We start from the raw sequence: 12,053 nt of genomic DNA, 5'->3' as shown, positions 1-12,053 counted from the left end.
CGAGGAAGATCCGGTGAGATTCAGCGTTATTCTTGAACGTGTTCCATATAAACTGTTATGATGAACATATGACCCACACTAGATGAATGATATAACGCTGCCCACGGAATTATAAACGATCCCCCGCCCATCCGGTCATCATCAGATCATACGTAGATCATTCTAGAAGTACGTCCAATTGAAATTTTTTATATCGCCCCGATTGCCATCAAACTGTATTTCATCATCAATATAATGCATTTGGGGCTATAGATCACGTTCTGGAGAAAGCTGCAGAAAGAGATGAAAACATACTTATACATTAGACCATACTTTACTATGAATATGTGAATGAAAAAGTTTACCGTTGCTACACAACATACATATAGGACTTTGAATGGGCCCTAATAATGGCAATGTAGCAATAGAATTTAAAAAGTTATAGCCATGCAAAGAAGGGGTACTTATCCATAGACAAATAGAGCTGGCAACCCATGGTATAGCATGAATTTAACCTCCGGCACCCATAGTGTTAAGAAGAAGGCTGTTTGATGTAACATCTTTCCCTTCCTCCCATAACTGGATTGTGTAGATTTGAATGCCAAAATATGTCTTATTGCTATCTGTGGCAAAACTTTTTTTGATCCACTTTTTCTCCTTATTTTCTATTTTTCTCCCATCCCAATTTCGTGTATCCAATTCTCCCCTCCCCTGTCTTGAACGTTGCTCGACTATGCCCCCCACTGGTCGGTTGTAGAGAGGATAGAAGCCTTGCATCACGTGTTCCCTCCGGCACACGAGGAGGCAGCCTGTCACATATTTTCGCCTGCCAGCGCAGACTCTCATTGGCGAGGTGTAACGCATGGGAGGCTCACACTACCCTCGCCACTTCCTGTCTCTGCTGTGCAGGTGTCTCCCAACCGACCTGTAGGGGTCGCTGTCCACCCATCGACTTCCACCCGCTGACTCTGCCAAATGAGCCAGTATGACGGCCGGCCCAAGCCGAAGGCAATGCTGAGACTGGGATTCGATACCGGAGTCTCTTGCATTGGTGACGAGCGCAATCTCCGCTACGCCACCCAGCCGCCCTATCTGTGGCAAATCTATAGTAGGATTCAAATGGAACCGTTTGCTGCTCTATACTGACTGGCATCGCATTGTACCGCATCTCAGAGGGTGAAATGTATGTGTGTGTGTGTGTGTGTGTGTGTACGTGTGTGTTTATGTTACCTGAGGCCACTCCCCTCCAGAATGAGCTCTGCGTCTGATCTCTTCTACAGTCTTCCTCCTGGACTCCTGGTCTGTCCGAAACACAAACACCGGCCTGATGAAGCTGATCAAGGCTGGAGAGGGAGAGAGGGAGAGAGGGATAGAGAGGGAGAGAGAGGGGGAGAGAGAGAGAAGGTGTAAAACAGTGTGGGCGGCTGATGAGAGAGGGATGAAATAAGAAATTATAAGTAGTTGACTAGTCGCGGAAGGTATGAGTAGTAATAAACATGGATTTCCTGCACATTGTAAGAACCTGGCTATAGATAGACCACAGCAAGTGTGTGTTATCCAATCAGATTATCCAGAAAGGTCAATGATTTGACTACAGGCCTTTTAGAGCCAATGGTCAGCTGTTCCGTTTTTCCCTGGCTTTGGGAAGAAACAGTTTGCTGGATATAAGAGCGATTTGGGAATAAGAAATATCACAGAAATACCCACAACAGCCTCTGAAACAACTATCCCACACGTTCAGCACAGATCTTCACATAACACTAGAACACTTTCATTTTGGTTGGGTGAGACATGAATGCCATTCAGGTCCAGTCCCTTCCATCACTACACAGGTCCTAAATTATTAAATTATTATAACATACAGAAAGGTGTGATTTGAGTTGAGTATTTCCTGTCAAATTTGATAAATTAACATATATATATATAGTTGTACAGCCCTGGCCTATTCCTACTTTAATTTTATAATTCTATTCTATTCTATTGTGTTTCTATGTTAACACTTTAATCGCCGATGACGAGTTTAGACGTCATTCCTGGCCATGCTCATTCTGCCGAAGACGCCGTAACTCGTCTTTGATGTCAATATTTCAAAAATCTGTCATCGAAATCATATTTCCTTTCCGGAGCCCTGATATGTACTGGTGAGCTCCACTCAACTGTCTAACGGTTCGAGAGCGCCATCTGGTGGCCGATCCATGCTCTGTAAATAGCTCATGTACAGATACCGATATGCCTACTTTGTTTACTTGTTTATTGCACTATGTCGCTCTATTGGTTGGACTCTTATTATTATTACTTGTACTATTGCACATCGTTGCGGGCGAGATCCCCCGCATTTCACTGTATACCTGTATGCCGTGACAAATAAAACTCTTGTATCTTGTATCTTACTGTCTTTATACCTGTATCACTGTACATATTAATACTACAACTCTGTACATACATCTGATTAGCACTACACTCAGAATACTCATTTGTATATTTTGTACCCAGTTTAATCACCTGTACATTGTATATTGCAGTTACACTTTACTGCTACACTTTTTGTTGTACTGTACTTGTGCTATGTGATGACAATACATTTTAATCTAATCTTTTGTATACAAGGAGATTTTTGCTTTGAAACCTTGTGGACTGGACTTGATTGCCATCCATAAGTCAGCCACATATCCCATACTGTGTTGGAGTAATATGATTACTATGGTGATTACACCATAAAGTTCCATTATATTATTGAGGTGACCTGGTCTTTGCTTTGTTAACTAATGGCAACATTACTGGCTGATAATTATTTATTGAGACTAGGGATGTCCGATATTATCGGCCTACCGATATTAACGGCCGATATTGGCATTAGAATTGTGATATTGGAAAATATCGGTATCGGTTTAAAAAAATATATATATATTTTTTTACATTTCTATAACCTTTATTTACCCAGGCAAGCAAGTAAGAACAAATTCTGATTTTATTTATTGTAAAAAGTATGCATAATGTTGTGTTAATTCCACAACAAGAGATATGTAATGTTAATTACCTGAAATTATTCCGTTTTTTGGGGGGGGGGAAACCCTGCATATATCGGTATCGGTTGATATCGGTATCGGAGATTAAGAGTTGGACAATATCGGTATATCGGTATCGGTAAAAAAGCCAATATCTAGCATCCCTAATTGAGACAATGAATAATTATAGAAATATTAAACACCAGACTGTTGAACACCTGACAGTTGGTCCCAATACTTATGCCGACTTGAAACTGGGAGACTTGACAAACCCTTTTTTGATGGTCACAAGGTGAAGCATAGAGAAAGCAAGAGAGAAGAGGAAAGAGAGAGACTGACTATAACACAAGGTTCATAACAGGCGTTGCATAGTTGAATATCGTTCTGTCATCTGGGACATTGTGGCACCACGTGCACGATAACATTGTCATATTGCCATCAGGACCTGGATAGATGGTTGAGCCTTCCTAATTTGTTACAGGCCCGAGCATCCATAATTAAAATGAACATACTACCTAAGATAGATTTTGTCAGCTGAATGCTCCACCTGCCTCCTCCAATAGACCACTGGCGTAAGACTCAAACTATGACATCCAAATTAATTTGGAATAATAAACGCCCGAGAATCAAAATAACTACCACACTGAACATAGGAAACAGGATGGGGGCTTGGCAATCCCCGATTTTAAGTTATATTTCTGGTCCTTCTCACTGAGGCCCCTGATAAACTGGCTGGACCCTGAAATTGCTGTGTCATGGCGCTCCTTAGTAGCAGCAGCGGTCTCACCACAAAGACTACAGGATGTAGTATACTCCACTATTCCTATATCAAAATGCCAGCTAAGATATGGACCAATCATATCCCACGTGATTCAAACGTGGCGTAATGTAGAGAGGTCCTGTGCGGTTAAATGCCTGTGGCACCTCGACTCTCATAATTTTTCATAACCAGCAACTGCAAAGAGTTTTATGACATACCTGGCGAATCATTCTTCCTTTACCTACAACTAAAGTCGGCGCTCAGGGCCCACGGTGTACCGTGGGCTCAGGCGTTGCACCCACACCCTTTTGTCTGGCTTATCTGTGACAGGACAACCATAAGAGGGTTTGTCTCAGATTTTTATACACGTTTAATTAAATCCACATATAAAAAATGTACATTAGATACAGTCTGGGCGAGGGGACATCCCAGGGTTAGACCCTGAGTTTGACTGGGACGACGTTTGGACAAATGCTATATTAGCCTCCCGCAACCCTAATCACCAACAAATTTATTTAAATTATATTCAAAGGACGTATCTCACACCTAGGAAACTGTTTGCTACAGTTTACAGCGACTCCCGGTGCACTTTATGCTCTTTAACTCAATCAGCGGCAGACCCGAGGATAGTCGGGTTAACTCGCCAACCGTGCAGCGCCAGACCCGAATATAGTCGTGTTTTCATCGTTATTTCTTTTATTCGATATTTTTATAAATTTCTCTCACACGACAGAGTGTAATACCGACCGCATCCTGATAGGTGGCAGTATCGCCCACCCTTCGAAACCATTTCTTCACAACCGGTGTTACGTTTAATTCACTCCGGGCGCAGTTTTTTTTGTCAGGCGAGTCTAGCGGTTCACTCGATGGCATTGAAACGCGTCCAATGCCCCCGATGCATGTGTTGTGGTGGATTATGTTGGCGACACGATGGACACCAATACTGGAAATCGCGATCAGACAATTGGAATATTGTTTTTGGGGTACCTCCTAGTGAAGGTAAGGACTATATGACATCAATCCTGCTTTGATCCAACCATGATCCAACCAAAAAAACATTGTCATATTGCCCAGGCTGCCACATACTGTAGTTGGGCGTACTGTGAGCGGACCGGAATCTGCGCGTCATGTCCACAGTCGTTTGCGGTTTCATAGTCGAGCGTACCACCGTGTACCAATTTCCTACATTTCTCGTGCCAGTTTACTACATTTCCCACAATCCTTGCGCGCTATTTACACTTTCTGTCACGGTGTCATCCACCGATGTCAAAATAAAGAGTCTAGGTTTTCTCCGTTTCCAATATTTTGAAATTAGAAAAGCCATTCAAACTTCTCAAGTTTCTTCAGATGATGAAAAAAAGACATGGTCCAAATGTATATGAATTGGAATGGATAACGATTAGCGATAGTAAAGCGGATTAGCAATCTTACCGGATCAATCCTACCCATAAAACCATGATCCTGCCCTACTCTCTCTTGGCACGGAGTGAGTGTTCAGAGTAAAATGCAGATCGGTGTCACATTTAATGCAGGTCAATGTCAACCAACCAGCAGCCTTTTGTGTGACACCAAAGGAGCGACGTGGACGTCCGCACGGTTAGAAAATGTTAGCTTCGCGCTTTGAGTATGCACAGACCTATTCAGAGTCCGTTCTGCCCGACTATGTGGGAGCCTTAGCCTATTAACGAGGGGATGCATTTAATATGATGACAACCCCATAGGGCTGTACCGAATGTCATTTTTTAACATTCGAAGCTTCGATTGAAGTATTCGAACGAAGCTTTGAATGTCTATAAAAAAAATTTACTTACATTTTTTTTTTCAAAGAAAATTCCATTTTTATTTTTTTACTGAATCCTCAATTTGAATAAAGTGATTAATCTGATTAAATTAGTATTTTTCTTTTATTAAATCAACTTTCTTTCCAACCATGCCCTTATTTATGTTGACGAGTTATATTCATTGTCTTATAGTATAATATTAGTGTAGCCTAATCTTTAACTGCAACTGTGAAGAAAACCCCCATTGGTTTAAACAGATTGAATAGACACAACAACAAAAAAGATAAAAAATTAAAAATTAAATTAAAATTTAAATAAAAAAATAAAAAATTCTAATGTTGATTTAGAATTCGAACGTCAACATTATGATCGAAGCTTCGAAGCATTCAGTACAGCCCTACAATGCCACCCACTACCACCACCACCCAATTCATCCCTACCTGCAGTTGTACTGAAGATACAGAGTCTACTGTGGTTTACTGAAGATACAGAGACTACTGTGTTTACTGAAGATACAGAGACTACTGTGTTTTACTGAAGATACAGAGACTACTGTGTTTACTGAAGATACAGAGACTACTGTGTTTACTGAAGATACAGAGACTACTGTGTTTACTGAAGATACAGAGACTACGGTGTTTACTGAAGATACAGAGACTACTGTGTTTTACTGAAGATACAGAGACTACTGTGTTTTACTGAAGATACAGAGACTACTGTGGTTTACTGAAGATACAGAGACTACTGTGTTTACTGAAGATACAGAGACTACGGTGTTTACTGAAGAACAGAGACTACTGTGTTTTACTGAAGATACAGAGACTACTGTGGTTTACTGAAGATACAGAGACTACTGTGTTTACTGAAGATACAGAGACTACTGTGTTTACTGAAGATACAGAGACTACTGTGTTTACTGAAGGTACAGAGAGACTACTGTGTTTACTGAAGATACAGAGAGACTACTGTGTTTTACTGAAGATACAGAGACTACTGTGTTTTACTGAAGATACAGAGACTACTGTGGTTTAGTGAAGATACAGAGACTACTGTGGTTTAGTGAAGATACAGAGACTACTGTGGTTTAGTGAAGATACAGAGACTACTGTGTTTACTGAAGATACAGACTACTGTGTTTTCTGAAGATACAGAGAGACTACTGTGTTTACTGAAGATACAGAGACTACTGTGTTTACTGAAGATACAGAGACTACTGTGTTTACTGAAGATACAGAGACTACAGTGTTTACTGAAGATACAGAGAGACTACTGTGTTTACTGAAGATACAGAGACTACTGTGTTTACTGAAGGTACAGAGACTACTGTGTTTACTGAAGATACAGAGACTACTGTGTTTACTGAAGATACAGAGACTACTGTGTTTACTGAAGGTACAGAGACTACTGTGTTTACTGAAGATACAGAGACTACTGTGTTTACTGAAGATACAGAGACTACTGTGTTTACTGAAGATACAGAGACTACTGTGTTTACTGAAGATACAGAGACTACTGTGTTTACTGAAGATACAGAGACTACTGTGTTTACTGAAGGTACAGATACTACTGTGTTTACTGAAGATACAGAGACTACTGTGTTTACTGAAGATACAGAGACTACTGTGTTTACTGAAGGTACAGAGACTACTGTGTTTACTGAAGATACAGAGACTACTCTGTTTACTGAAGATACAGACTACTGTGTTTTACTGAAGGTACAGACTACTGTGTTTTACTGAAGGTACAGACTACTGTGTTTACTGAAGATACAGAGAGACTACTGTGTTTACTGAAGATACAGAGACTACTGTGTTTACTGAAGATACAGAGAGACTACTGTGTTTACTGAAGATACAGAGACTACTGTGTTTACTGAAGATACAGAGACTACTGTGTTTACTGAAGATACAGAGACTACTGTGTTTACTGAAGGTACAGAGACTACTGTGTTTACTGAAGATACAGAGACTACTGTGTTTACTGAAGATACAGAGACTACTGTGTTTACTGAAGATACAGAGACTACTGTGTTTACTGAAGGTACAGAGACTACTGTGTTTACTGAAGGTACAGAGACTACTGTGTTTACTGAAGATACAGAGACTACTGTGTTTACTGAAGATACAGAGACTACTGTGTTTACTGAAGATACAGAGACTACTGTGTTTACTGAAGGTACAGAGACTACTGTGTTTACTGAAGGTACAGAGACTACTGTGTTTACTGAAGATACAGAGACTACTGTGTTTACTGAAGATACAGAGACTACTGTGTTTACTGAAGATACAGAGACTACTGTGTTTACTGAAGATACAGAGAGACTACTGTGTTTACTGAAGATACAGAGAGACTACTGTGTTTACTGAAGATACAGAGACTACTGTGTTTACTGAAGATACAGAGAGACGACTGTGTTTACTGAAGATACAGACTACTGTGTTTACTGAAGATACAGAGACTACTGTGTTTACTGAAGATACAGAGACTACTGTGTTTACTGAAGATACAGAGACTACTGTGTTTACTGAAGATACAGAGACTACTGTGTTTACTGAAGATACAGAGACTACTGTGTTTACTGAAGGTACAGAGACTACTGTGTTTACTGAAGATACAGAGACTACTGTGTTTACTGAAGATACAGAGACTACTGTGTTTACTGAAGATACAGAGACTACTGTGGTTTAGTGAAGATACAGAGACTACTGTGTTTTACTGAAGATACAGAGAGACTACTGTGTTTACTGAAGATACAGAGACTACTGTGTTTACTGAAGATACAGAGACTACTGTGTTTACTGAAGATACAGAGACTACTGTGGTTTAGTGAAGATACAGAGACTACTGTGTTTACTGAAGATACAGAGACTACTGTGTTTACTGAAGATACAGAGACTACTGTGTTTTACTGAAGATACAGAGAGACTACTGTGTTTACTGAAGATACAGAGACTACTGTGTTTACTGAAGATACAGACTACTGTTTACTGTACTTACTGCCCCACACTGGGATGCTCTTGCTCTCCAGCTTGGTGACGATGGAGCACATCGTCATGGTGACAGGGATGGCGTCGAAGTAGGAAGAGTGAGGCGCTATGGTGAGGATGGGTGCCTCGGCGGACGTCGCCCGCTGGCCTTTGACCTCGATCCAGTGGAAGCCGCCACAGAACCACAGGGCTCGCATGATCACCCGGAGAGACAGGTCCATGAACCTGACGGAGGAGCAGACAGATAGTTAGCGTGTGTGTGTGTTTGTATGAGTGAGTGGGTGTGTAGTGTGAGATCATCTTCTACAAATAGCCAAGTGTAGGTCGTGATGCCATTAACCCTTTCACTACCACACTAGACAGTTAACCATCTGTAGTGTGGTAGTGAAAGGGTTAACCTTCTGTAGTGTGGTTGTGAAAGGGTTAAGCCTCTGAGACCCTGCAATCCTGGGAGACATTACTGTCTTTCGGAGGCTGGATCGGTCTCGAAGGGGACTAAATGAGGCTACAAAGTTAAGTTACATTTTGACGAGGGGTCCCTTGACCTCTGACCTCAATATATCCGAATGAAAATGGGTTCTATGAGTACCCCCCCATTGCAGTTTTGGGCACAAACCATGCAGTACAAATGTGTTATTTTTGCCTATTCTAAAAATTATGTAGGTATTTGATTACTTCTGCATACTGGGGTCTCTAAACATTGCAGAAATTGGGAGTGACTGGAAAACAGAGACTCATGTGGATCCAATGACCCCAACTGTGTGTGATGATGATGTTAGTCCCTGTAGTCAGTGTAGTAGCCATTTCACTTTACAGCACTGAGGGGAACGAGCATGAGCTTGTCAAATGCCATGGCGCGTCAAAACAAAGGGAGTGTGGGGCCACAAGTTGGGCAGCGCAGCTATAATCCTACCAACAGTCGAGTTTCAAAGAAATACAATTCGAAATTTCGATTTCTTTTCCAGGCTATTGGGTCATTTTAATACATTTTCCACACTTTCCATGGTTGGAAATCTAGTCCCTAAATGTCCAGGTTGTCCAGGTTTTTACAGGACAAGTGGGAACCCTGTGGAGGATAATCACAGCCTCATGAAACTTTACAACCACAGTCTAGAGACCTGGGCATTCAGAGGATGTAAGGCTTTCCTAGTGATATTGACAACAGGGGGGGGTTCTTATGTCCAGTACACAATTGCTTGTTCAAATGTCAACAGTTTTTGTCTTAATGTGGGATTCTGGAGGGGTTTTTGACAACTTTTATCAATTCTCAAGTGAATGGTTACATGTTGCACTAAAACGGTGTAACAAATGGCATTGACCCATGGGAACGGCAGGGCTCCAGACTAACTTTTTTCACCACCGTCCCGAAATACAATTTTAACCGTCCCAAAGTGAATGTAACCGTCCCAAAAATCAAATGTTGTTTCTTTACTTTGGTTTTGTTGTCTATAGTTGTTATTGCCATAAGAAACACCATTCAGAGAAGGGGAGAATAAATTAATTTAGTCAAAAGGCTCCCAGGTGGAAAGATTTCACAAGAATAATTATGATTAAAAATAAATAAATATATATATATAAAAAAAAGTGTTTAACAAGGTGCTAGTATAGGGATATTTGGTCACGGTGCTGTTATAGTCAACCAATTGGAGCCATGTTGATTATTCCTTCCATAGGAAAATATATTTAAATGTATTTGTATTTTATTTCGTTTTAGTTTTTTTTGTTATTACAAATGTGTGTGTTTATGGTTGAAAATGTTAGAGATAAATAAAGATCAAATCAAATCTAACTGAATAAGTTATCCCTCTTCTAACAAGAAAGAAAAACGTAGTTTAGCTTTAAACTATATAATGTCATTGCGTCCAGAGATTCCACCTTTGATAACTAAAGTAATGACACTTGACTAGTAATGAAACATGTCCCTTAGATCGCGCTGTCCTCCTGGTCGATATTGATAACTGCTGCTAAAATAAAATAAAATAAGTCCGAGTCGAGACTCCGTGCTGCTTCCAACGAATCCCAATAGTATGCAACTGCAGAGCCAGGGGCGCTTTCAGGTCCGGTCACAGTGCAATACTCCAATTCAGCCATTGGCAATTCAGCCGTTGGGTGGGGGGCGCTGTTGAGCGGGCCTGTGACCGGACCTGAAAGCGCCCCTGGCTCTGCGGCTCTGCAGCTGCATGCTATTCGCAAATCCAGCATGAGCCAGCTCCCGCTGCAGCCGTCGTTATCAGAACACTACACACATATCATAATGTTTACAGCAAACTGTAGTTGATCACCAGGTATGTTTTATTAACGTAGAATAATTCATATATATATATGCGCGCACTGACAGTCGGCTAATTGACATTTCCTGTGAAAAAAATTAAATCCTCTCGTCCCGTTTGCGTCCCAAAAAAGATTTCTGTTCGTCCCAAATCAATATTTGATCGTCCCAGGGACGACGGGACATCGTTAGTCTCGAGCCCTGCGTCATATACTTCCATCATAATGTTCTAAGTCCTTATACAGTACACTCTAACCCAGACCTGGGCATTGTACGGCCCTGATTCTGACCGGCCCGCGAAAGATTACATGATAATAAAAAAATAAAAAATAAAATAAAAAAAATATATGCTTACCTAGGATTTGACTTGATTCAACAACAAAGCAGTCGGGGCAAGCCGAAAACGGTCGAAAGTGTGGTTATTTGAAGTTTGGATTTCTTTTTTCACAACTGAGGTAGGTAGATTACATTTTTTGAGACTAAAGTACAGAAAAAAGGTACCGTTGGGTACCGGTATCGATTCACAGGTACCGGTACCGTATCGGTTCAAATGTGAACGGTACCCATCCCTACTGAACACACAACTGCAGGGCATTTTTGCTCATGAAATGCATAGCCATGTGAAAGCCTTCATGACAAAGTTGCAATTAATTTCAAGGCAACTAGGCAGCAACAATCTCAAACACATGAAAACCCTGAAAGAAGTCAAACCATCAGCTGATCACCGGCACAGGTACTCATCCATGTTGGGAGCACTGCATGATGAATTTTCAAGGCGTTTTCAAGATTTCAAAAAGGTTGAGGATGAAATGCAGCTGGTTTCCTCTCCCTTTACCTGCAGTGTTGATAGTGCACCCACTGATGTTCAGCTTGAACTCATTGACATGCAGTCTGATTCACTACTGAAAGAGCACTTTAAGTCAGCATCACTGCTAGAGTTCTACTCTGCTCTCAAGGAGGAGAACTTTCCAAACATGAGGAGACATGCTCAGAAGATGTTGGTTCTCTTTGGATCCACCTATATGTGAACAGACATTATCAGTCATGACTAGGGGTGCACCGATATGAAAATTGGCCACCGATACCGATTGTTCAAGTAACACAATCGGCCAATACCGATACCGATATTTGTGTATTATTTGTATAGTATTTGTAAAATTTTTTTTTTTTTAATTTAATGAAACTACTGTATATTTGTATGTGTATGTTTGTATTTGTAGGCCTCTTTACTTACTTAAAAAAAGGAAACATCAAGAAATATGTTTATGGTAT

General features: G+C 40.8%; 1 protein-coding gene across 2 annotated transcripts in view; it reads right to left on the bottom strand.

Annotated features, from left to right (window-relative positions):
* lpcat1 (lysophosphatidylcholine acyltransferase 1) overlaps positions 1-12,053 on the bottom strand; it is an 87,102-nt gene that overhangs the window by 52,091 nt on the left and 22,958 nt on the right. For both annotated transcript variants that reach the window (XM_084312905.1, XM_084312906.1), the window contains exons 3-4: positions 8,523-8,737; positions 1,210-1,322 (exon numbers count right to left, since the gene is read on the bottom strand). In XM_084312905.1, the coding sequence (XP_084169031.1) occupies positions 1,210-1,322; positions 8,523-8,737 (328 nt within the window). The remainder of the gene's footprint in view (positions 1-1,209; positions 1,323-8,522; positions 8,738-12,053) is intronic.

Source organism: Notolepis coatsorum (genome assembly GCF_963971535.1).
Source record: "Notolepis coatsorum genome assembly, chromosome: 4".
Taxonomy (NCBI): domain Eukaryota; kingdom Metazoa; phylum Chordata; class Actinopteri; order Aulopiformes; family Paralepididae; genus Notolepis; species Notolepis coatsorum.
Note: the sequence above shows the minus strand (reverse complement) of the source record. Positions and strands in the feature narration are given on the sequence as shown.